This window comes from Pleurodeles waltl, chromosome 10 (assembly GCF_031143425.1).
Source record: "Pleurodeles waltl isolate 20211129_DDA chromosome 10, aPleWal1.hap1.20221129, whole genome shotgun sequence".
Lineage (NCBI taxonomy): Eukaryota > Metazoa > Chordata > Amphibia > Caudata > Salamandridae > Pleurodeles > Pleurodeles waltl.
This window is the reverse complement of record NC_090449.1, coordinates 657,383,766-657,411,315: the sequence shown is the minus strand read 5'-3', so window position 1 is coordinate 657,411,315 and position 27,550 is coordinate 657,383,766. Positions and strand designations below refer to the sequence as shown.

The 27,550-nt window shown below is 42.3% G+C and overlaps 1 protein-coding gene across 1 annotated transcript in view; it reads right to left on the bottom strand.

Annotated features, from left to right (window-relative positions):
• RNF32 (ring finger protein 32) overlaps positions 1-27,550 on the bottom strand; it is a 286,397-nt gene that overhangs the window by 160,430 nt on the left and 98,417 nt on the right. Inside the window, exons 6-7 of the mRNA XM_069209246.1 lie at positions 3,605-3,729; positions 3,382-3,490 (exon numbers count right to left, since the gene is read on the bottom strand). Coding sequence (XP_069065347.1) covers positions 3,382-3,490; positions 3,605-3,729 — 234 coding nt within the window. The remainder of the gene's footprint in view (positions 1-3,381; positions 3,491-3,604; positions 3,730-27,550) is intronic.

Here is a 27,550-nt window from a genome sequence, read left to right as displayed (position 1 = left end):
TTACATTCCCTGGATTGGTTATTTTTATAGTCTGACTTGACAGCACAGCGGTCTCGAGAGAATAATGCGAGAATCACTAGGAGAGGGACTTTGACTCCGCCCACATGTTGAGAGCCAGTAGTACATGTTTTGACTGGGCAGAAGTTGTGTGCGCCACAAAAAACACTGCTTGCCTACATGCACTTGTCCCGCTGCCTGAGGCTGAACTTTCAGGAGCACACACATGCCACTGTAATGCTATTAAAGTATCTTAGGTAAATAGATACGGCATGTTGTTTATTTCTGGCAGAAGCACACAGCAGTGGCCTGAATGATGAGATTCCATGGTGTGAGATATGAACCCTCAGACTATGTTCTCTGCTGCAAACAATTCCAGAGTGGGCAATGCACCAGTGCCACACACCCCCTTTGCTGCCTTGAGCTACCTCATAAAACCACACTGGAGCGCTTGACTTTTTATACATGGTATTTGCTTTTACCATCTAAGCTACGCTCGGAGCTGTGTGCCCTTCTGTTGTCTCAACCCTGTTAAGTGTGAGTGTATGGCCTATTTGCTGTTTACGAGGGTGGCAACATTAATGTGTGACACTACTGTACCTCATAACATACTTTGGGCATTTATTATTACTAACTCCTATCACTGTTCCACTTGTCATTAAGATATATTTTTACTTGTTCTTAATTGTGGGGGAGGCACATTTTCTACTATGTATGTATGTCCACTACATTGTGTGTCCACTGATCTCTATCTTGACAAGAAAGTGTTTTTGCCACTCCCGCCCCATATTACACCACACTAACAGGGCTAACACTTTTATGAAATTAGCCACTTTGTTTGTGAGTGACATCAATTCATATATTAAACATAGTAACCATCATTAATCTCCCAAAAAATATTCTAGCTCTCTATCAGAGTTGAGTCCCAACTCCACCGCCCGTAGTCTCATAATCCACAGTGCTTCTTTCCTGTGTAAAGCCAATTCCCTATTGCCCCCTCTGGGATTCCTAGGAACATGGTCAAAACCAAAGAATTCAAAGCTCTTAAGCAGAAAAGGGTAGGTGGCTTGTGCTCATTGCGCTTGAGCCACGAGTATTACTTCCGCTTACCATTTTATTCAATGTTGCTCCAGGTTTCCTGATCTGGGCCTCTCAGACTTTGTGCTACTGACGTGTTTTACAGTTAGCAGCTGTGCGCAAACCTCTGCCTTTGACCTGTGGAGCTTGATTTGATTGATTCATAGGGAAAGCTCTCTAGCCCACACCAAAAACAGCAAGTTTTTGCGTATCTCACTGTGGGGACACATGCACAGTATGTATACCTTTGTGTTTTAATCACTTATGTCTACCAACATACGATGTTTGTATGTGCTCGTATTTTGATATTTGTTGTATTTGTGATGACTTGGCGACTGCATACCGCCCCCTACAGCATTTGCATGTCCACCTTTGGAGACACTTGTATATTGCAAGCTAGACACATCGATCTTGATGATGCTTTTAAACACCTTGTGCTTTAACTCTATTTACTTTCAATTTATTTATGTTTTCGTTTTAGGTTCAACAATCAGTTTCTGATTATTATATCAGATATCTTTTTCAGGGGAATTCTTAAGCTCACACTTTGACCTACAAATTACATTTTAGGTGTGAAGTAGGGTACTACTTGTCCATATGCTTATGTTTAGGTTCTGAAGAATGACAGTGGATTCTTCTTGGGCCTCTAGGGCGTGATAAATGTCGACCTGATTACATATGATCAGACTGCACTTAGAGACTTATGGCTACCTGGGCACCTTACACCTCTCAGGTAACTCTGACCTGTTTCACGGGGTTTTAACCCTGCCAAGAGAATCGCTACATTAAAATAGATTTTTGGTATCTCTTAGCCAGTTTAAATCTTCTTTCACTTGTACATACTCGTACATACACATTCACTCTACCCCACAGTCTTAGGTCACCCTCACATATATACCTCTCATCATACGGCAGCAAACCAGAAGATCTCCACTAAAGTGACCCTTTGGGGTACCCATGGGACATTTCAGCCTCAGCCCCATGAGGAGCATGCCCGATGGTGAATCTATCCTTGTGATCCCCGTCTCACACTCTCCTTGCTTTTTTTTCTTTTTTTTCTGTATGATAGGAACAGTACCTCCCTTGTTGAACATGTTGAATACCAGGCATGGGCGACGGCTAGCAGCATTTAGACATAACTGTAGAAAGAATAGTTTGTCCACTCATACAGTCTATATGAAATCTACCTGGGGCAAGCTGCATTTTGTAGTACGTTCAGTAGGACTAGAATAATACCACTAAAGACCGACAGCATATCACAAACCTACGAATGTAAAACACCACCTCCACCTCAAACCTACAAGTGTAAAACACCAACTCCGCCTCGCCTATATATTGCAAGGGAAGATCATCACGCACATAAGTTTATTACTTAGGAGTAAATGTGCAAGGAATTACGGGGAGTAGCTGGAAAAAGGGTCATACTTACTAGAAAATTGGAGGGGTTTAGGGAGCACTAAGGAGGAGTATAGGGAGGGCTAGGGAAGGGTTTAGGAAGGGACATGAAACCACCCACAAAAAGTAAGCAACTGCACTTCTAAAGTTATTTAGGCCGAAGAAGTACCCAAAACAGAAGTAAATTACTTCATCTAAGATGTGGAGTACATCCCGTACCAAAGATGGTCAACCATTGGTACTGCAAAACTCTCCCAAGAAACTAAAAGCGGTAGGGACTTAAATAATACCTCTTAGGAAATAATGTTAAATTAAATTAAATTATTTAACAAATACTAATATAATTTATTATTGCAAACATCTAAAAATAAACCCTTTTCATTACTTCATGAAATATTTCACCAAACTTTTTACATTTTTTAAAGTAATGTAACATGAACTTTTTATTAAACTGCAGTTAAAATACTTTTAAATAATTCATCTTTAATAATTATTTATGCATCATAGAACAATTATATGTATTTACTTTTGCGTTTTTTTTTTAATTTAAACTTCAGAAAAGTAAATATATTTAATTTTACATAGTTAATTAAAGATTTAATGCAAATTTAAGTTAATAATGCTGTAGCTTTTGTTATGATTACAATAAGTATGTAACATTAAATTACTTTAATGTTTCAGATAAAACTAACAATTTCTTTGGAAACAAAGTTAAGTATATGAAAAATCTTAGTGGCTGTATAAGCAAGACCCTGAAATGTGTACTGCTTCCAGAATCAACATAAGGCTTCCCATTTATCGACCTCTTTTATGGCTGTAGGACCGCCAGTCTCAAAAATTACATTGTAACACTTTTCCAAACTGTATGTTTGCAAAACAAGGTCAAAATGAGTTGTTAAACAAGATCTATACCTTATCTTCAAAGAATCGTTTCCTCAGTTTGGCATCTCTGGGAGGTACAGTTAGTCGTAGCATTTTATACCATTTTCGAACTAAATAACCACGCCAACAGGCCTGAATTCTACAAAAGAAAAGCATAACCCCTAGAAAGATTAATTGTGGTAACGTTTTTTGAACTTTGTTATGTCACGATATCATCCGGTTCCCTAATGACCACATACAGCGTAATCCTCACCTTGTAGCACATTTAATCTTGAACAGACGAGCACCGTCGTGTATCACTCTAGTCTGATACTGTGTTTTTCTACACATAGGACAACTCTTTTTGCCAGTGAATTTCTCGTACGCTTGCAGGCACGCCTGCCGGAAGAAAGCAAAGGTGTTACTTTAATTAAATCATGAACCTAGATTAACACATATCAATATTTATTTTTCAACGCCAATTTGCTCCAAAATCATGGGGTGTGTTTTATGAGATGATTAATGTCAAGAGGACAGTAGACATTTTCTTCCTATTTGTGTAAATGTTGGAGCAGTGTCATTTTTAGTGCTGGCACAGGCAGCTTATAGTTTTATGACATCTAGTGTTACTAATTCTATACCTATATATAGACAGAGGCACCAAGTCCCTCCCTCCTCACCAGATGCTACTGGCTGTTGGCTGTGTCATTCTACTGCCTTGGAGTGCCATCAATGCACGAGGGACTATTTTGCACCTAAACAACCAATTATCACACATTCAATTAATTATCCCGTTTAAGAATGGTAGATAAAAAAGCATTTTATTCACTGTAATTAGCTTTCTTTAATGCTTCTGCCAAGGCTTGAGTGCGAGAGTGACCTTTTCAATAGCCACATTCCATGCCATCTTGGAAGAGGTCCCCATCCTGCTCCCTCCTGCTTTCAACGACTACATCACTTCAGCATGGATTCATCCCAAGATAACATATGAATGCCCTAATGTCCCCTGCAGTAAACAACTCATTTAGCACAAACTACCATCCTAACCTATTAAAAAACGACATTGAAAATCTTAAATGTAATATTCCGAACCTCAAAAAAGAAACACTTATCACAGACCCATAATTCTGGCACCACAAGGGCATTATATTAAATGTCTTCATCTTCACTACCGATCAGCGTGCCAATGGAGTAAAGTGTTTTCTTTGCTACTTAATACAACCACCACCAAAAAAATCCCAAATACCCAGAAACTCACTATTGTGCCCTCTTCACTGTACAATGCGTAAGCCACCGTCTCCATCTACAACAACTGCACTGTACTTATTCAATCCTCCGAATGCAATTTAGAACTCTTTGTCAATCTCTTCCCACACATCAAGAACAAATTAGACTCGACCACTGCTCCTCCTGACCCCTCGCAGCCCCCCCCCCCCAACTGACTACTTTCCATGCAACACCCTCATCATCCCTCCCCCCAATAACCTTCTTTACTCCTCTCTCCCCGGCAGACTTTCTATGCAACTCCCTCATCAATCCCCTCCCACCCATACCCCTCTTCATTTCTCTCTCCCCAGGCGGACACCAACTCACCCATGGGTACATCTGCCACCCATCATTTCCCCTTCCCCAACAGACAACGCAGGCAGTGCCTTACATCATCAACATTCCACCTACACTCCCTCCTGCACCACTACAGAACCCTGCTCCAACTCTCCCACCAACCAATACAGTATACACCCCACTCCCTATCATCCAGACGTTATTATGACCCCGATAGGAGGCCTGACCTACAATTGTGACCCCCCCCACCGCTCTGACTCAGCAGTTCTCTCTATTTATCTGCTTCCATCAATCAGGAGTCCACTAGATTCCACTACTCTAAGTGTATGCTTGATTCCATAAAGTCAGAATTACTGCTGATTAGGGCTGACATCCGTAATCGTACGCATATTACCTGCAACCTGGAACACACTCTGTCCATAGAGCCTGCACACCTCCAGACTCACAACACTCTAACTGATAATAATAAGTAAGTAAAAATTTCCTGAAGCTCGCGAATGCTGAGGCATCTTAGCGCTAGCGTCTTACAACTGAGCTGACAAAGAAAGTAAACTACTTGATGCCAGAAACCAAAAGGCAGGTCTTCCAAGATTTACTTAAAAGAACCCAATTTGTTTGAGATCTCATCGGCAATGCCATGCTGTTCCAAAGCTTACAAGCTAAATAAGAAAAACTTCTGACCCCCCCAGTTAGCCTTCTTGATTTTGGGAAAGGCTACCACTGTGGTTGAGGATGATTTTAACTTATGACAAGGAATGTACCACTTAAACATTTTCTGAAAGCAGAGAGGGCCCGTTCCATGCAGTGCTTTGTGAACCATGCACAAAGCCTTGAATATTACCCTTTCACAAACAGGCAACCAATGGAGGTCACGGATCCTATCAGAGATGGGACTAAACTTAGGGATTTTCAAAAGTAGGCAGGCTGCCGCATTTTTCAGAGACTGAAGTTTTATTTGAAAATGTTTCAGAATTCCCAAGTAAAGGGCATTACAATAGTCTATCTTGGATAAGAGCAATGCTATCACAACCATTTTTTTGCATGTTTGGAGGAATAAAAGGAAAAACCTTTTTAAGCATCTTAAGGAAATAGAAGCAAGATGATGTTATACGGTTTATCTGATCAGAGGAACAGAGCTGCCCATCAAATATGATTCACTGACTGAAGCTGGCCAAGATTATTAGGCCACCATGAATCATTCCAAACTAAAATGTCATTTCCAAATAGTATCACCTCTGTTTCTCAGTGATTAACTTAAGACAGTTATCCTGCATCCTAGTTATAATGTGTGCCAGACAGTTGTTCCATTTTCTGGCAACAATGTAAATGTCAGATGTAATTGATGCAACTATTTGTGTTTCGTCAGTGTAGGATACTGCAGAAAAACCATAAGATCAAATACATTTTGCAAGGGGGGTGATGTTAAAAAGCGTAGGAGATGATGATTCCTGGGGCACCCCACAAGGAAAGGAGAAAAAGTTTGAGGTGTACCCTCCGAGCTCAACAGTCTGTTCTCTACTGGATAGAAAGGAACTAAGGAAGGTGAAGGCTGTACCACCAATCCCCACCCTCTCTAGCTGGCTGATGATCACAGAATGATTGACCATCTCAAATGCGGCAGAGAGGTCAAGCAGGATCAGAACAGCAATTCCTCTCCATTCCACCAACAGTTGAATCTCATCACTAGCGATAACTAGGGCATATTCAGTGAAATGTTGTGGCCTAAAACCATGTTGCGATGGATCCAAATTATTGGCAGGCAGGCATGTCATCATGTCTTCACTTATGGCTTTTTCTAAATTTTTTGCTAGTAGCGGTAAACGGGAAATACGCTGGTAATATTTAGTGTCAACAGGGTCAAAGGAAGGTTTAAAAAAAAAAAAAAAAATGGACAAACCAAAGCCTTTTTCCATGCTACTGGAAATTGATCTGAAGTCAAAACATTTTTCAAAAACGTAACCAAATGCACCGAAATTCTACTGGAGACCATCTGCAGAACAAATGGCTGACAAGGGTCCAAAGGTGAACCTGATTTGGTGGTTTCCTTATCAGATAGAGGAGAGAACCTATCAAGACCATTCAAAACACAATCTGAGTTTTCCGAGGAGAGGCACAGAGAATCAGCTAAGTGGTTAGCATCTTGTTTGGCAAGAATTCCTCAAAACAATATTTACTTTAATTTGAAAGAAATCAGCAAGTTTATTGCAGAAGACTTGGTCCGGAAAAAAGGGTTTACTTTGGTCGAAATTGGAGAGAATAGTAATAGTTTTAAAAAGTTGTCTTTAGCAGTGCTTATTTTTTCCAGTAAAATATTTAGTTTTCTCTGAGATTATTAAGACTTATACTCGTCAATGCCAGCTTTATATTTGTATTTTTCTTCTATGCTATAGTTTTTCCTCCATCTCCGTTATTGTGCCCTACGTTTTTGTTTGAGTTTTTTTATTTTTTATTTGGGGGTCAATACCACTGAGCAGATTGTCTTTTCCTATGACTTTGTATATTTTTTCCCGGGGCTAGCCTAGTAACTACGTAATCTATCCAACCAGAAAAGTTAACAGCAGCCTTTTCAATGTTAGTGTCCAATACTGGGCTCTGCTTTTTCAAAGCAATATCTAGCTCAGATTTATCATTTTTCTGCCAGGGAGCATTTTAATGGAATTCTGTACATTTAAAGAACAAGATCTGCTAGCTGTAACATCTAGTTTAAAACAAGACTGCTCTACGATCAGTCCATACCAGAGGTACGGCTTTCTCAAATCTTATTGTTGGGTTATTAGTAAAATTCCCATCAAGGGTATGATTAGCCTTGTGGGTAGGTTCATTAATATCCCCCAATAGGGTGAAGTTTGGGAACTAAATACCGCTTTAAGGTGATTGCAACCCCCCCTTACCGTTTCCAGGTTCGATCTACTCTATGGACCTCGTAACCAACCGGAATGGCAAGATAACTCTGGAGGTTAACGTATTTGCTGGACAGATCTGTGTTTTGTCTAGTCCCAGTCCCAGTCTTGAATCAAGGCAGCATAGAGGGTTAATGTGTCTTCTGCTGAGCACATCATGCAACTTAAGGATAACACATTTTTAGAATAGGTTAGTGAGTTTAATGCTTTTGACACAGAGGTCTTTTTTACTTGCAGTATATTAATTGTAACCATTCTAATATAATACTGTGAGCTATGAAGAACATGCAACTCTTACACTTTGTAACCCTCACTGCCTAATGTAACACATCCTGTACACTGATTTATACACACATGATTTATTGTCAATGTATAATGTGTTATGTGTGATGTACAGCACTCTGACACCCTGCATTAGAATGAGCAGTGCTATAAAAGAAATAAAACAAAATAGGGTATTGAAATTGTTATTTGTGAAAATACAGGGACAGAACAACCCATTTGACTTACAGTGCAAGCATATCTCATATATAGGGACTGAAGAACAGTGCCGGCTTTAGTGCTGGTGGCGCCCTGTATGACAGTCTTTTTTGGTGCCCGACCCCCAACTCCTGACCCCCTCCTCGGATTCTCTCACTGCCACCCGGTAAATGTGCCCCTCATCCCTTTAAAGTGCAGGTAAAGGCTCACTTTACTAACCCACTCAGCTGTCCACATAAAATACAGATCTATTCTATGCAACAGGCATATTAACCCCCTGCACTACTTTATGGCGAGTCAAAGCTGCCACTAGACAAAACTCCCATCTCTCTCCCTAGCAGGAACATTAATCACAAGAGGTATCTTGACATTTTAATTGCTTCCTGAAGGCTGGACACACAAGGAACTTTTCAGCAGGAGCTTTTAAATAGCAAGTTTCATAAGTATATTGCTTAACACAGCGCCCTCCTGATGTCAGCGACCCCCCAATCCAGGTCAGCACCTGGTGCGGCCACACCGCTCGCACTCTCCTAAAACCGGCCATGCTGAAAACATTCAAAACCATGTCTCTCTTAAGTTCCTGTGACATAGTAAGCTGTGAGCCTTTGTTTCCCTCCTTTGCTTTCGAATCTAGGTGTGAGGCTCCAGATAGCTCCCAGCATTGACGTAACTAACTTTGAGGGCGGCCTCCTGCATAGTACATGGAGGGCCTCCCCCCGACCCAGTAAGGAGCTCTCAGGCCAGGGGCCTGCTGCCCATGGACAATGCTGGGCAGTGTGCAGTGTGTGACTGCATGCTTCTGAAGGGCCTCCCTGGAGCCCACCCCTCTCTCACAACATGATGATGGCTATTGTAACACCACTGGCTCCCAGCCAGGTTACTCAAACAAAAGGATGCCTGATGACCCCTTAACTTTGCTCTTTGTTACGGGCCCAGCTAGAATCGGATACGCCCTTTGGTTGCCTGCATGTTGCTGATCCAAACAAAAGAATATAACGTGCAGGCACTGCTGAATATGTCCTAGTGCCTGAAACCTAAACCGGGGCATATTTCACTGTGATCCAAATTCTTGGCAAAGTGGATGGGATCCACCCTGTGAAAAGAGAGGATAGAAACAGTCTACCAATGTGTGCCTCGACTAGTGCCCTGGTGTTAAGTATTATAACTGCTCAGTGTGCCTCCTGGTATTGGGTTCACCAGTCTACAGCCCCAGCATAACTCCCACTTGCACTAAACCAAGAAAGCTTACTGTCTCAAAGGATACAACTGTATCGTCTTCTGGCCTGTCCAGTCTTGTAACTTGGTATACACTCACTGCTCTGAATCTCATATCAAGCACGTACTCATTTTTCAACTTAAAAATTATATTAGTCCATTTGGTAGTTCTCAAGACATACAAGTTACTATCCCAAATTGTGTTTACATCCACTCGAACTATAGTCAACTCCTGTACTTTATCAACGTAATCACCTGAACTCAGTCTTTGCGCACTCCCAGTATATTTTGGGCAGTGGTCCCTTCTTCAGGGGGAAGTTCATAAGCCTTTACATTTATCATGCTATGAAGGGCGTTTAGCATCATCCACTTTACATCTTTTGGGCGCTGTGTTCTGTTTGTCAGCTGTCTTCAACATCTTAGTCACTGAACAGTCCCTAGCATGTGGTTTGTGTCCAGCTGTACTGTATTTGGTGCACTCCAACATATTGCAACATTTTGTTAATTATTGAAGTACACACTCAGTGACCACCTACAATTATCAAAATTAATCTACTCGATTCAGCATGTTAGCCGTTTACTTTGATCCTAATATGCATTATTATTAGAAAGGAGTTTCTCTACCCCTAAGAATCTCCATGCATTTACAGAAACTGTAGGTTCTCCACAGTCTTTCAGTGGGAGGTGGTGCAGGCTAAAACTAGATCTCAGTCGACAGAGCAGGGACAGATCCTTTAATCTAACCTACAGTACTGTTGTGTAGCCATTTTAGTTATAGCTCCATGCATGTTATTTTAGCACACTAGGCCTGTCGCTGTGCACTTTAACCTAGATATATGTTATTCAGCCACGCTTATTATTTTAACAATAACCACATTTGCGGTCTTGTTTTATTTCTCTCTATCTAGTTGTTTGCTTAGGCCAGCACTGCGTTCTAAACAAGACATGCCGTTCACTCTGTGCTTCTCTCAAGGCTGCAATAAGATAAGTTGCGGGTAAACGTGGTAACGCTTTGTCTCTGGTATTCATAGAAACATACAAATCTTTACGTAGGGACATTTTCTCAGAACATCAACTGTTTTATTATACAAACACATTCTTATCCCATACACGTTAGAGGGAGATTCCAGCCAGATGACCACGACTGTATGCTGATTGTTGAACACTTCGCTACAGCTGCTTATGCAGACTTCAGGCCTCTTGCTCAGGTATGAGGGATGATGTCTTCCCAGGAGAACCTGAAGTGCAGAAATAGAGCTTAACATGCTGTGCTCTAATATAGCCTAGGTAGGAATTAGTTTATTGATTCTAGTGACAATATGGTAGCATTATTTTTATGCTTCACTCTCCTTGTCACAATTGTAATCCTGTCATGCTTTATCATCCTGGTTATTGCAGTACATGCTTTATTATGTAAGATGCAGTTGCTTCATTAAAAACCTTATTGAAACATATACTGCCTCTGTTTGTCCTTGTATACGTGAGACTAATGTAACTGAGAAAAATGGATGAGATCTGAGTGGCCACGATTTCCCTGAGGGATCAATTGTGTCATGCGCTCGGCAGCCCATTCATCCCTTCTCTTGGGTGGAGATGAGACCCGGATTAGGCTGACAGGTGTCACCTGTAGTGGGTTAGACTCAGTCCCCCACAACGCAGGCGATTCTGCCGTTCAAATCCAGTAGTCTCATTAGAATAATGAGAGCCTACATGACAGTATAGCGTATAAAGTAAGGGCTGAGGCCAGAAATGAAGGTTTACTACGATAGCTGATTAGATAATCTAGATGAATATTCACTCCATGCTGCATATACTTCAGGGAATGTGTGCAGGGTAGTTTATGCAGATAAACACGCTACTGTCCATCAGTTATGTGACATCATACAATGTTTATGACTTTACACCAAGCAACATGACAGCATTCATGTCAATGCTGCTCCTAACCAGAAGTAAACAGATCCCGATCCCTGATTCCACGGAGAGGTGTACACCCAGTAGAGACAAGGAGATCCCTGGCAGCAAGAATACAATCTGAAGTACAGGCGCTAAGAAGCACAGGTGGAAGCAGCATTGGTGGAAACAGTTGTAAATAAAGGTGCAGGATTCTTGTCGAGTCACCAGCAAAGGATCAGTGTTATAATGTGCTCATTGCAATTGATAAAGTTGGGAATGTGGTGGCATGATGGAAGATGGAATACATGAGGCAGAATGAGTTGGAAAATGTCTCTGGCACTACTTGGCTGAAAGACCCAGGAGAAGCACATTATTGATTTTCTGCTCATATTGTGTATAGCATTTTCTTTCGGTTTCTATAAGATACGTGATGTGCTATCATTTTTTTGACTGGAGCCAGGTTTGGTAGATTAAAAGAAGCGTAGAGTAAACAAATGTACTAAGAGAAAAGTGTAGTGTTCACCTCTTCAACCAATTTAACAGTGCAACATATAATTATCATTCCATACTCTTACTTTAATTTCTTGATTCTGATATTGTGCTAGCCACTTTTTCCAGTATACCGCTTCACTTAGTTATGTGGGTTAAACTTTTTGAAAGGTTATCAAAGCAAGTGAATTATTGCAAAGATACAATAATAAAGCTAAGAACATTACTTGCACGTAATCCAGGTGTAAGCGGTGGCTATTGCTCGAACTGTGGATCATGCTTTATGGCTGAATGTGTGGAAGACATGAAGAAAAGAAAAGTCAATGTGGAGAGGTGAAATAAGCGTGATATGACATTTCCAATAAATCCGTGTGCTGTTAAGAGATTGACTAGTGAGATCATACAATTGAAGTGCTATTGCTGTTGTAATGTGCGTCATGATGGTAGTAGTGTATTGTGTAGCACAAAAACAGTCCCATACAGCAGAAATGGTTGCCGCTTTTCTGAGGCAGCAGTTGTTAGCGTTGTTGATTTGTAAACGGTGTACAACTAACTTAATTTACACCTCGGGGCCTGTTCTTCACGTTTGTGCTAGCTGAGGTACGGATTTGTCGGAGGATTAGCATGAAACTATAATTCATTTCAGGATTATATAGTCATTCAAGGCTGGGATGAGGTGGGACATTAGCATGCATTCCCATTAGGTCACGGTACAAGATTAGTCAGGAAAGGCAAAAACATGCCACTTGATGGTGCATTAATTCACCAGTAACAAATGCATGCCACTTTCCAGAAGAAGATGAGAATGAAAGTGACGTTGAAGGAACCACAGACCAAGGATAAAGATCACCTAAAATAATTCCGTGGGCTGGGAAAATACTACTCAAATATTTGCCAGCAAGGGAGAATACTTAAGTCTTCTGTTTAAAAAGCAGCGTATTTTAAAGGAGATAGGTGATATGCGCCTACATTAGGGAAGTTTCATGTAAATGGAAGATGCTATTGATCACAGATGCAAATATGGGGGGATTTACACTAATGTGGGTCAAGACGTAAATGGTAAAAAGCTGTCATATTGTTTGCTTCATGGCTGTTAAGGGATTTGACGTTAATCCTTTGTGACGGATAGGCCTTAGCCTGTTTTGGGGCTAATTGTTATTTTAAATGTCCCTTGTGGGGCATGTCAGTGATTTGATGGATCGACTCAAAGCTGTTAGTCTATTTTATGACTGAATAAAAAGGACGAAGCAGAATCTGAAACATGAGTGCTGAGGAGGATAAAAATGGAAGGGCGTGAAGGAAATCTGAAACATAGCATTAGTAGGTATACCTTCTTACTGGAGACTAAGGGGCACTTGTTCAGAATCCTCAAGAGGTGGAAGGTGCACAAGGCCTACAAGAGAGCATTGACTTAACTATCTGTTGAAATGTAGTTTTTTGTGTGCAACTGGCAACAATTTATGGTTTGGGGGAGGACTTCCTTAAGCGAAGCTAGGTGACATCAAATGACCACCAAGGATAAAATGGTTGCAGATAAGATTATGCTTACTAGTGCTCCTTTCCACCTCAATGAATGGTCACTAAGATGAATGAATGCAGTTTTATTAGACATTTAGTTAAGAGCTTATTGGGACATAATTGAAAATAGTTATGACAAAGATGGGCCCACTGTTGTTTGTACACCACTACTGCTAGGTATTTCAATCGCAACCTTTGCCTGCTTAGTTTAGTAACAAGAATGATCTGCCGCTGAAAGGATTGGACGCTACTTCTTTTATGTAGCACTGCAAGGACTCTTGTTTGGGGACTGGAGCTCTGAAATGCAATTCAAACATTGACGCCACTTCATTTTTTTTAAGTCTGTTCTGGTGTCAGGATAAAGCTGAGCTGTAAATCACTAGTTTTAGGCATAGGGTGCAGCTGATTGTCCACATTTGCAAGATCATCTAGGCCATATGGTTCTGAGCTCCTTAACTGACTGCTATGTGCTTACAGATCTTTTTAAGAATTATCTATTTGTAACTCTTCTGGAGAAGGAGGTGTTTCAGAATAAGGAGTTTCACATGTTTAGATTTTCTCGGAGCAAGCACTTGTCAATGATCCTTCCTCAATAACTAAGAAGAGTACAGTCAGTGCACTCCTGGGTGCATTGCATTAAGTGTCTGAAAACAGAAAAAAATGTTTCAGTATTGAATTCTGCTGCATGTGAGTGCATATTGCTTGCTCCACGTTATACTGGGTAAAGGTGGCACGAAGACCAGGCTACGAGCTGGTGAATATCAATAGGTTAGAAGTTATTGTATGATCAGCAAATTTTATGAGACGCCAAGCATCAATTAATCCAATTTAGTTTGGACCGCTCAAGGCAAGCAGATAGAAGGGAGGGATTTAGGGGGAAGGTATACTATTATACTGTCATGTTAAATTGTTGAGAGACCTCACAACAGACGGGAAAACGTACAATTGTTATCTTATATTTTCGAGCCATTCTAGTAAACACTATTATATGTTTTTTCATTTTGAGGTATCCTGGTGGCACTCATTTTGATATATCTGTACTGCGGTGCGACGCCCCGGTTGTAGAGGTTTATGTAAGCAGAAAATCCAATAAAATTGTTTTTTAAAAAATCAATTAACCCAATTTAAATACTTGTACAAGATTTACCTGACCTCTAAAACAATTAAATTAGATTGTCAATCAACAATTGGGAATGTTATCAGACATTCAGTTGCCAGGAGAACATGTCGAACTTGTCTGCATTTGATAGGAGAATGTTCATTGATAGCAAATTATTGGGAGTGAGGTATAAGTGTGTGCACGAGGCATTGACTTCATTGGTGTCAAGTTTGAGTGCACTACTGCGTGTATTAGACAAGACCTTTGTGGAAAAAGAATGAGGGCTATATCTAACACTAAAAAAACCTGGACAGTGCTGCTTTGGGTAACGGAAACAGCTAAAAGTAAAATCTGAAGGTGAAAGATGGCAGTAGGCCAGGACAGCGGAGGTGCATCTGGCAGCTATTTGTTAACTTTCACTCGACTGAGGGGCAAGGATTACTACATATGGGTCTACTGGTTACGATATTGTACGAGTCTCATCATTTAAAGTCCTGATCCGCTAATTTAAATTCAAATCTACGATACAATGATTTAAGCGTTGGATCATGGATAGGAAAATTCCTTTATGCCCTAATTTGTATCTGAAAATAATTAATAAAAGTTTCAAACCCAAACTGAGATGTGAAAACCTGACGTTATCGTTTTGGTTTAGTACTTCACAGATTGATGTGTAAACGTAAACCGCTTTTACACAGTGTAAAATCCCAATTCTTCACCAGAAGCTTTAACTCCAAGAGAATATTCTCAGTTTTTCCTGTTATATTGCACTTAAGATCTTTTTCTAAAGCTTCATAATGGGGTCAGAGGCTAGTTTATAACAACTGGATGTGCTATTTCCTTCTTAATTCTTGCCAGCAAGACACTATCCTTTACTTTAAAATGTGCTAAATGTCCTTCCTCCATTAGTATACACTAACCCCTAGAAATGGCTTTTATTAAAATTATGACAGAAGCTTATTGACACAGAGGGTTTTTATTCCTTGAAATGTTCTGTGCAGTGACGGGAATAGAATACGGACACCCTTTCCCACAATACATAATACCAGTTTCATTGGCATTCACAAGGAGTTTAATTTGTAAAAAAGCACTTAAGTGCAGGAACCCAATTTGTAGGTCTGGCTAAACAGCTTTTGATGTCCTACACGACTTATTGTCACTGCTGCAGACTCCAACCAACATACAAACAATAACATGCACACGCATATACATACAGAAATGGGCTTTGTTCTTAACTCCTCAGTGTGCTTTACTTGGACAGCCCCCTTCAGGCACTAGCTCACTGGCCTGTCTTTCAGGATTTGCTCATGACATTTCATGAATGTATATAAATATCTGTAGTTCTTGAAACAGTGATGGAGAAAAGTGGATTTTTAGTTGGTACTAGGATTAATTTATTTGTTCAATCAGTGGTTTCGATATTTATTTCATAACAAGCATGAGTGGTTGCTGCTTAAATCTTTCTACTGCTGGCCGTGGCTTTTTCATTCATCTCCAGAGCAAACCTTCTTCACACCTGGAGATCAATACTTTCATATATCAAAAGGTTACAGCAAAACCAAAAGGAAGGAGTAGGATAAGTAGGAGCAGTGCTTAATTTGTGCTTATTGTTTCCGGTGCTGAGCACTGGCACTTATTTTTAAGGGCCGGAGGTTATTCTTCTGACTCAAGCATTTGCTGCGAGCAAAAGACACATATGGGAAAGACGGAGGAAGAGAAAAAGGAAAAAGCGTCACTAAGGTAGAAAGCAGAAATCTGCCAAAGTCACCTGAAGGAGCACGGAGTGGCTTTCAATGGACTGAAAAGACCCTGATGGCTTCAGAATTACGCTGCCTCAGTATTCCGTGTTACCACATTTAAATGCAGCAGCTGCATGTTTAAGAGGAGGGTTTTGGGCACCGGCACGTGCTTATTTGCAAATTAAGCACTGAGCAGGGGCAATCTTGGAATTGTGATTAATTGTGGATGCTGGACCCCTTTGCATGGGTAAAGAGGTGTACTGAACAATTCTGAAGCTGTGTCAGATAATTGTACTTTAACCTAGCTCAAAATCATAAAACTTAACTGAAAGGTTTAGCTATACCTTGACTGTTAGTTCTTGAGAAGCAGCAATGTTTCTTAATCGGAGCTTTGTTCAAATGCAGAACGTTTTCAAATATTTTATGGAGAATTTTTAATTCTTTCTTTGGGGGTTTACATCCTTGAATGCTGAGGTTACTTTCCTTTTAACATTGCTGAAGTTCAATAAGCCATTAATACTGCTTCCAGATCTGTTATCCTTGTAATCTTTGACTTTTCAATAGTGATATAGCTAACAGGTTAGGAGGCTTAAAATAATCCATGGTCTCTAGAATATCAAACAAGGGTTGCTTGTAAGCACTAAACTAACTGTACCTGCCAATCTTATTCTGGATTTTTAAACTAGTCATTTGAAATGACTTGTTTACGAGCGCTTCTTTACTACTGGAATCGCGCATTTGCACAATGGATTATTTTAGTGACTTCTTTCATAGTTCTCAGCACACCGTTTAAAACATTTCAGAAATCATTATTCTGCGCTCTGTGGCATGAAGCTGTCTCTTCTGCTACCCCTTTCATAACACAGAATCTTAGCCGAGTTTTATGAGCTTTCATCTCGGCTGCCAAAGGGACCGGTTGTCTGCTAGTTCGAGTACCACCCATGAAGTCACTGTACTAGCTCCTTATGGGCAGGGTGTTGCTCAAAAAGTATTAAAATGTGTTTGTCAAAGCACTTGACTTTAAAATTCTATTTTTAAACGTTTCAGATCATTATTTGTTTTGGATAACTTCAGGATCGGATTACCTGCTTTAGTATGGTGTTTGCATATTTTATGTAGGATGTCATCTAATGTCAATTTTCCTTTTAGTAGGATGTCATCTAATTTCAAATTTCCTTTTCAGCTAAAAACCTTGTTAATGCCAACTGTGAAGCCGTGCATCTTAACTGAGAATCCGTCTATCATGCAGCACAACTAATCCTATATCCAAAACTTTAAGTAGACTATGTCATTCTTCCTCTGGAAGGATACTGTCTGAATGCTGCTCCTAGTTTAATTTTTAGGTCTCATCTACAGACAGTATTAGCTATTAGCCAGGCCTATTTTTTCCAATAAGCACAGTACGCTTTGTGCCAGCCTCCTGCTCATGAGTGGATGCTTTCTAGTCAATCTCTGTTATTTTTCTCTTGGTTTGATGCCTTTTGTCCATCTTTTTTTGTCCAGTGTTTCAACTGGCTAACCTGTATCTTTCCACTGTTTATGTTGCTTCATTCAGGGAGCTAATATTTTCTTTCCCTTTATGCACTCCATGGGACTGCATGCGTTTTCCTGCTCTCTGGCCCAAATGTGGCATTCCTCGTCCTTTGTTACTTCCTTCTGTCACCACCCTGCTTGGTTGTTACTACCACTACCCCTCCCCAACCACTTTTTTAAAAAATACGTCGTCTCCCCAACCCCTCTCTGCTCACTGCCCCCTGCCTCCACACATCTCCTACTTTTGTTTTTTAAGAATGTTTTTGCACGCCAAGAATTGGGGTGTCTTATTTGAATGTAGGTGCACGTGCATTCACCACAGCCATCTTTGACTGGGTTTATTCTTGTATTTTATAAAGACATTTACATCTGTTATTATCCATAATTATTTTTTGCTCCTTGTTTGTATTTCTCCAAATTTATTTTGCCACAAAAATGAATATATAACTAGTATTTTTCCAAATCCAAAACTCTTGCATCACTCACCACAGTCTCAACCATAACCCCCTACATTACTGACCACAGCCTCATCTTCGCAACCAATTACTTTCATATCACCATGGCTACCTACTGAAATTTCACATCAATCACCAGCCTCACTATTGTTTCCCATTACACACTGAAACTATTCACCACAGTTTTGCCTCACAATTTCTTTACTAAGTACACTGTTGATGTTGTAAAATGTAAATCCTTTTGTACACACTTGTGAGCAGTTACTAGACCAAAGCTGCAACTGACAGAGTAAAAGGTAAAATTGTTACTATAAAACCGAGAGTACAGATGCGTTCATCTGCTCCCCATTGACACAGTGAAGTTGTGGTGCTACTGCCAGAATGGTTGATGTATCCTGCACCCCGTTGGAGTCACTGCGGTGCTGCTGTGACACCACACCTTCAATGAATACAGTTCACGGGGACTGTAAACACTGAAGGTAGAGTGTAGTGCTACTATTTACTTTTAACCCCTTTGATGCTGGCGTCGGCCACTGGCCGACGCCCGCACTACCTCCCTGGTGCGGGTCACGACCAGTGGGCGACACCAGAGAGGGGTTTCGAAAATCCTCGGGTGCGATTTTCTTTTTTTTTTTTTTACCCCTGGGAGACACGGAAGAGCTTCCGTGTCTCCCTCCCACCTGCCCCTTTGTGCAGCGCGCTGACGTCACTATGTTGTTTCCCCCCTCGGAGCAGGAAGCGGCGGTAGGCCCGCTTCCTGCTCCGATGGGGAAAACGGCCCCAAACCGCCTTCCCCATGTTCGGGAACGCCTCGTATGAAAGGGGAGACTCTCCCCTTTCATACGAGGCCTTCCTGAATGTGTTGCGATCCGGGGCCAGGAAACGCCACTAGACGGCAGGGATTTCACTTGGGGGGGTCAGCCCCCCTCGGAAAACGGGCCGCCCCCCTCCCGGGGGCCATATTTTAAAAATGTTATGTTGGGGCCCCCTGGGGGTGGGGGGGCAATCGCGCCACCCCCAGGGGCTAATTTAAAAAAAAAAATAAGGACAACGACAGGGGGTCGCCCATAGGCAGGGCGACCCCCTCTGGGGCCATATTTTTCTATTTTGATGTTGGGGCCCCCTGGGGGCTAATTTGAAAAAAAAAAAAAAACGAAATTGACAGGGGTTCGCGCATAGGCAGGGCGACCCCCTGTGGGTGCAATGTTTTTTTTAGTAGTTGTAGGGTTTCCCTGGGGGCCATTTTGGCCCCAAGGAAACCCTACAACTACAACAAACAAAAAAATACATATATACATATATACATATATACATATATATATATATATATATATATATAGATAAGAGCACATACTTCAACTGAGGCATTTCAACTGTAGCTTTTAGGCAGCAATAAAGAAGTCAAGTAAGTCTTGTGATTATGTTTCTGCTACAAAAGGATCAGACTTTTGTCTAGTGGCAGTTTTAGTGCCATAAAGAAGCGCAGAAGGTTTATATGACTACTGCAAAGAGCAAATCTGTATTTTAAGTAAATAGCTGAGTACGTTAGTAAAGTCAGCCACTAACTGCGCTATAATACAAATGAAATGTATGTGGGGGGTGGCTATGGAGAGATGAAGAGCACGTTTGCTGGGTGGTAATGAGGGGATCCGAGGAGGAGGACATGGAGTAGGAGCACCAATAATGATTGTTGGACTGGGCGCAGGAGGTGCTAAAGACTGTGACGAACGGTATGTGACAAGGTGTTTGAGTGTCTTGAAAGAACGTGCTGATTGAGGGAAGAAGCGCTGGTAAGGTGGCCTCTACTGTTGCACGTATCACACACACACACCAGCAATTTTGTGACTGTCTATGTAGGCTAGTGTTTTAAAGCGACAGTTTAGCCAATAGAAGAGATGGCATCTTGATGGATGACTGCTGCTGACGTCACTATGGTTATAGAGGACAGCTCTGACATAGGATCAGAGACTGAGACAACAGATACTGAGACAACATCTGAGGGATAGGAAAATGGAGCAGACTCTGGGAGTGATTTTTCAGTTGGAGGAGTCCAATTGGATAACTCCTTCCAGTAAATTGTGAGGGAGGTGATGAGGGCAGTCCTGTTGTCCCTTCGCAAGCACAGTCTGTGCAACAGGGCAATAGTGGGTTAGCCCAACCCAGAGAGCAGGTGAATGCGGGGGCAAGCACAGAGAGGGTGTTCTCTTGGGAGCTCACCAATTTAGTTCAGCCCCGAATTCCACTGCCCAAATTGTATTGTGGAGACATCAAAATTATCTATCACAAAACAAACTGGTTTTGTAAGGCAGGCCCCTGTGTTTTTGGTCCTGGGTTCGGCGGCTATATAGGGAAACATACTAAACCCAAACATTTCTGGAAACTAGACATCTAGTCCACAGAGGTGTGACTTGTGTGGATTCCCCAACATTTTATTACCCAGAATACCCTGCAAAGCTGAAATGTTGAATAAAATGGTACCTCACTTGTGTGGGCATATATATTCATATCTATTCAACAACCTCCCCATATAGGTTTATATTTCTTGATACATCCCCTCAGATCCTGAATCTGTTTCTCCAAGATCCTGCTGTGATCCAGACCTGCTCTCCATTTAGCATTTTTGGTGGTGATATTTGCCCCCCAGGTCTGGCCGATATTCCCTTTAGAGGTAACCAAATCCAAAACCACAAAAGCCTTCTTATATCTGTCAATTTCGATCTTGTCTAAAATATTTAGAAACACTATTTTCCGAATGAGCATAACAGTGTATTGTACTGTTTTAGAGAAGGGTTACCCAGCTGCCTTCCAGTAATTGTTTGAGTTTGCAACAACTCCGAGCCAAAGACAAGAAATTTCCTGTGTCTTCTTGCCATCTTCTGCATGTGGGATTGCTCTCTAGGTTGAAGCTACGATTTATGTCTGGTATAGTAAATCCTATGTATTAGTTTATATTGAGTCAGCATTGCTATCTCCCAGGGTATCATCAGTGTTGTCTGCCACTCCATATCATCCCTCTGTCCCACATCAGACTCCCAATCCCTTATGAGCTTTAGGAATGTGTCCATAGTATGAATAACCACGGTTTTATAGGTGTGATTGTGATTTTTGCCTCAAGAGGATTAAGCTTGGGAACATCAAGGATAATGGGTCAGACATTGGAACAAGGCATGTCTGAGCTGCAAGCAGCAATAGCATTTAGTCCATAAGAGAACAAATGCCTCTTGTAGGCCTGAAAATATTTAAATCACTGTGTTAGTTGTGACATTCCCCAGCAAGTAGTTCCTAGGGTGTCCCACACTATGAAACCCATGAGGGGAGCCTCCCCTGGTATCGGTAACCCAACCCAAAATGGAATTTGTTGTGTACATTTTTTGTCCCCATAGTTCGTAAAGCATCTTTCCAGATGTTGATTCCCATTGATAGTTGACAGCCATAAATATATAATAATACAGGAAATTCTCATGACCAAGGGCCCACCACCTCTCACTGTCATAGGGAGGGTCTGACCTGATTTCAAATATACTGTTGTTCACTGCACCCAGATGAGAAACATGTAGTGTGACACCAAGGTAGACATTACTTAGCCCCAATCTAAAGATGACTTACAGAACTTGGCCATACGAACCACTGAGATGCTGCTTTGCAGCAAGAAGGATTTAACTACTGAGTTTAGAATTTTGTGAAATATGGTTTGAATTTTGTGTGGGATGTTCTGAGGGGGGTACAGTATTTTTGGAACAGCGACCATTTTAAACAGCTCAACACTGCCCATGAGGGATATTGGTATAGTACAATAGTTGGATATTTCTCTTTTTGAGTTTCTATTATAGAGGTTCTATGGTTCTTTCGCAGGCTTGATATCCGTCTTAAGAGGTAAACATACCTAAACATTGTATTCTGTGGGTTGTCATAGAACTTATTGGTTGAGCTGCCCAAGCATCCACGTCCCTTGTTCCTACCACTAGGTATACATAGGATTTGTACCAGTTACCTTACAGCCCAGTAACATTCTCACATTCATTTAGAATCTGTATTATTTGTGGGCTCAAGATCCATGGTATACTCATGGATACGAGCAGGTCAGCGGCATTCTGTGACACCTTTTCCTCAGAGTTTCTGCTGCTATGGCAGAGAGAAGGGGAGAAATGGAGCATCCTTGTCTGGTCCCCAGCAGAATGGTAATAGGCTCATTCAGACATGTTGCTATTTGTATATGTATCCTAGCCAAAGGCATCAGGTATAGTAATTTTGTATAGGTTTAAAAGGTGGGTCCCAATTGTTGTCTCTTGGGTAGGGCAAACAGATGCTCCCAACTCAACTTGGTGAAGACTTAATCAAAGTCAATTTGAAGTATTGCTGTAGGGGAGTGAAGATGTCTGACCAGGGCAAGGGTGTTGTTAAGCCATCACATATTGCACCTTGTGGCCCTGTGCAGTAGAACATCACTCTGATCTCTGTGTATTGGCATTTTGAGTGCTGTCATTAGACAGGCTGCAAATATTTTGGAAAGTATTTTAACTTCCTTATTAAGTAGAGCTATCAGTCTGTAACAGTCACATTGGTCTACAACTTCACCTAATTAACGTATCACCATGGTGACTGCTTCCCTGATGCCTGGGGGTTATGTGTCCTCTTCCGTGGCAGCAGTGTACAGTGCCGGAGTGCAGTGTAAGGAAGGCTGTATTTACCTTATAGAATTCAACTGCAAGCCTACTTGGGCTCAGGATCTTCCCTGACTGCATCTGGTAGATTGCTACTGTAAATTCCTGACCCATGAAGGCCAGGGTTTCATTTTCCTCACACATTGGGACAGGCAGGGCGGCCACAAACCTATATAGTGCTCCAGCTGCCCAGTCTGATTCAGGGCTGTATAGCCCCTAGTAGAAGAGATTACACTCCTTAGTTATTTCAATTAAGATTTGTGTTTGCCTCCCGTTTGTGTTTTTAATTCATGCAATAGTTATTTGTTGGTCTTTGAATGTGCTCAGCCAGTATATTAATTTATCACCTTTGTCCCCCTGATCCTAAAACAATTCTCTGGGAGGCACGCATGCTTTTTGGTTTTAGTCACTTAGAGCTTTGCAGTCTCAAATTCATAGCAAAGCAGCTCATTTGCCACCTGTCCTGGGGCAGCTCCCCTGTTATGACAGAGGAGGGTCGCCCCCTTCCCCCCTGCTGAGAGCCAGAAGAGGGAAAAGTTTCATTGTATTTTTCGTAAGGTGCTAGAGCCAGCTGAGTCTAGGGCAGGGCGGGGCCATGATGGCAACAGAAGGAGGAGAAGTAGTGTGCACAGTAAGTGCGCATGTCGGTTTGCTCAGCTGTCCAAGGATGGCCAAACCAACATGCGCACTTAGATCTCTCCACTAGGCTGTGCTGCAAAGCCAGGTGGCGAAGAGGCACAGACTCCCAGTCTCTGAGCAAGTGTCTAACCAGCCCACTCAGGCCAATCATGGCAATTCTCTCATGCTGGTAAACAGTATTACCAACATGACAGCAGTGTCTTCATTCACATCTGGCAGCCTGCGCAGTGTGCACCAGTCCTTGGGGAATCAGGACTACAGCAGAAGAAGAAAGACAGCGGCCGGCAGCAGCAGGTATGTTTTTATTTTGTTATTTACCCCCACGTCTCCCCACCACCGACCTCCCACTTATCACTAGCAGTCGCTGCTGCTCCTTTACTGAGCCCTAGGGTTGAAGATCTGTGTCTCTACCATTTAGATCTTTTTGTTCATTCTTTTTCAACGTGGTAATGTATCCAAGATTTGTGCCTCTTAGCACCATTTTAAATGCCTTCCAAAGCGTCACTGGGGGTGTGACTGATCCGAGATGAAGAATGAAATATTGTTCAGGTCACTTTTTCTTTAGTATCTTTCTGAGCTTTTAGTGACGTAGCCATCATGCATTCAAACACCATGCCCCTGGACCTTTTGTAGTCTTTTCATCTATTTTCATACTGATAGGTGTATGGTCTGAAATCCTCCTGGCAAGTGTCTGGGTGATGGTATCTCTACAGTGATCAACATCTAGAACCAGCAAGTGCTTTATCTGAGAATACATACTGTGTGGCTGAGAAATATGTGAATGCATTTTATCCCCACGTCTCCCCACCACCGACCTCCCACTTATCACTAGCAGTCGCTGCTGCTCCTTTACTGAGCCCTAGAGTTGAAGATCTGTGTCTCTACCATTTAGATCTTTTTGTTCATTCTTTTTCAACGTGGTAATGTATCCAAGATTTGTGCCTCTTAGCACCATTTTAAATGCCTTGCAAAGCGTCACTGGGGGTGTGACTGATCCGAGATGAAGAATGAAATATTGTTCAGGTCACTTTTTCTTTAGTATCTTTCTGAACTTTTAGTGACGTAGCCATCATGCATTCAAACACCATGCCCCTGGACCTTTTGTAGTCTTTTCATCTATTTTCATACTGATAGGTGTATGGTCTGAAATCCTCCTGGCAAGTGTCTGGGTGATGGTATCTCTACAGTGATCAACATCTAGAACCAGCAAGTGCTTTATCTGAGAATACATACTGTGTGGCTGAGAAATATGTGAATGCATTTTATCCTCGTTGAACATTTGGTTTGGCTTGTCTTAGGCCATAGATCATGGCTCGCTGTTGCCCCAGCTCACACATACTATAACTTTTTTTTAAAAGTCTTTATTGAAACTGATACAACACATAGTATGACAGTGTAGCATAGTTGTCGACCATACAAACAGCTTTACTTTACAATTAAACAGCCTCCCCTGTGCAAGATGGACATTGGTGGTTTCACCATTGACGGGTTGAGTAACTGTTGTATTTTCTTCATTTTGACTATCAAAGGTCTACCCGCCTCCCAGTCAGCAACAGCTGAGCAACAAGCCAGACCATGCTTTTATCACACATGAAGAAAGAAAATATACACATAAACTAAACTTCTAAACCACACAGCAGCTGACATCCATAGCGGCATCCCCTCCCACCAATCTCCGACCATGCCAAGAAGGGGAGATGGGGCAGTAAGGGGACCCAAGTGGGGAAGGAGGCGAGGGGGGAGAAAAGAAAGCAGGGGCCCCTACAAATGCCACAAGCACTCCCATCAGGCACCCACACACATACACTGGTGCACATACTAAGATTCTGGGAATTCACCTTTATGCATCATTAACAAGTTCCACTAGATCCATATCCCATGTAACCCCAGGAGATTCATCAGGTGGTGGCTCCTTGGCCACTAAATGTTCCAGCATATCCCCCCAAACCTCCAGGTCTCTCCCTGCATTCTCATCTGGGCGCACCAATCTCAACCGCTGATCTTGTGCCACTCATGCACATCCACCAACCATTTTTGGACCATGGGTGGTTGGGCTGAGTCCAGTGGACGGTGAGGTGTCATTCAGCCAGAACTCATCCCAACAGTGCAAACTTGTGTTTCATTTTGGACCCTCATTTGGAGGTCGGGAGTACACCCAGCAGGCAGTGTTTGACCGAGGCTTCAAATCGGATACGCGTGATTTTCCGCAGAGCCTGCAGTACTTCCTCTCATTACCTCTGTGGCGTATCGCACTCACACGTCATATGCAGGAACCCTTGTAACTGTTGAGATGTTAAGTAGGTGTGGTTTACAAGCAAAAATTGGGTGACCTTGAACCCTGTGTTTCTAGCTACCTCCCGTACCTGAGCACAGGCATGCATCAACTCGCCCTCCATGAGTGGTTCAGGTAGATTGCCCGTTCATCTATCACGGATCACTGACATTTCTATCCTACAGTCACCCTTCAAAGCCTTATAAATGATATGTATCAGGCTTTTGGTACAGCCTTGATCCATTAGGAGCCGCAGCGTCTGCGACCATGTTGGCTCTGCAGGAAAATCTATCCAGACCTCGCAAGCCGTGTGGAACATCTTGGTCGATTGCAAAAACTGGCCCTGCCACACCTGAAACAGCTCCTGTGCCTCCCCCATCATGAGGTAAGTGCCACTGAGGTACAGATCATGAGCTGCGGTACAGCCCCTGTCATACCATTGTGACAGATCTATTACAGACTGCATTTACTGTGAGTATGGCAGCCACTTGTGGGGTAGCACTCTGACTTAAGGACCACTATGCAGCACACACGACCGCTGCTCCCAGGCCTCTGACAGACAATAAATGTGTAGTCCTCTTGGACTCCCTCCCCTTGCATAAGGTACACAGGAAGATCTGCTCTGTCACACTATTCCACCAGCAGCACCCTTCCGCCATTCGGGCTGTCCGCACACCACTGTACCACAGATTGGAGCAATCCGGCAAAATAATACATCTGCATATCTGGCAGACCTATTCCTCCAAACTCTGTGTCCAACTTCAGAATTTCCAGTTTCACTCTGCTCTTCTTACCAGCCCACACTAGGGAGACCAAGAGACTGTTCAATTTGGGAAAAGTGGGTCTAGGTATATGATAAAGGGAATTCTGCAGGATGTAAATGCAGCGCAGCAGCACCATTTTGCTCAAGGCTATCCTGCCCATCACAGACAGAGGCAGGCGTTTACAGAAGCGGATAGGTGCTTCCAGGTTCTGGAGCACTCTACTCATACTGAGGCTGTAGATGGCCTCTGAAGTAGGGGCCCCCTGTAACCTCAGGTATCTGAAATGATCTTGCTTCCAATGGAGCCCGTCACCTTGGAGTCCAGCCCAGCCAGAGGGAAAAGCACCCTCTTCTGTCTGTTGAACTGTAAGTCTGAGACCTTCCCAAATGTAGTAATTATCTCTAGCAACGCGCTCACCCATCACTCTGGGTGGGTAACACAGATCAGCACATCATCTGCGTATAGTGAAATTATGTGGGTGTGACCCCCTTAACCTCAACATCCCACCTAGCCATATCGCTGCACAGCCGAACCACCAAGGGCTCCAAGGTGAAGAGGAGTAGTGACAGGGGGCACCCCACTTTGTGCCCCTCTCAATGGGCAGACACTCAGACACTACACTCCCGGTCCAAACACACACAACAGATTGGGCATAGAGCAACTGCACCCAAGACATAAATACAGTTCCCAGCCCCATCCTCCGCAGCACCTCCCAGAAATATTACCAGTTGGGTGTGTCAAGGACCTTCAATATCCAATGCCACCAATCCTCCCTCTAGATCTATGTCTGCCACTGAGTGTAGTACATGGAACACCCTGTGCAGGTTCATCGGTGTCCCTCTACCCAGCATAATTCCACATTGGTCCTCGTGTACTATATGGGACACTACTCCTCCCAGTCGGGTCACCAGATCCTTTGCCAGGACCTTAGTGTTGACCCGTATCATGGACAGAGGCTAATATGAACTTGGTTCTTTTGGGTCTCTACCAGGTTTCAGGA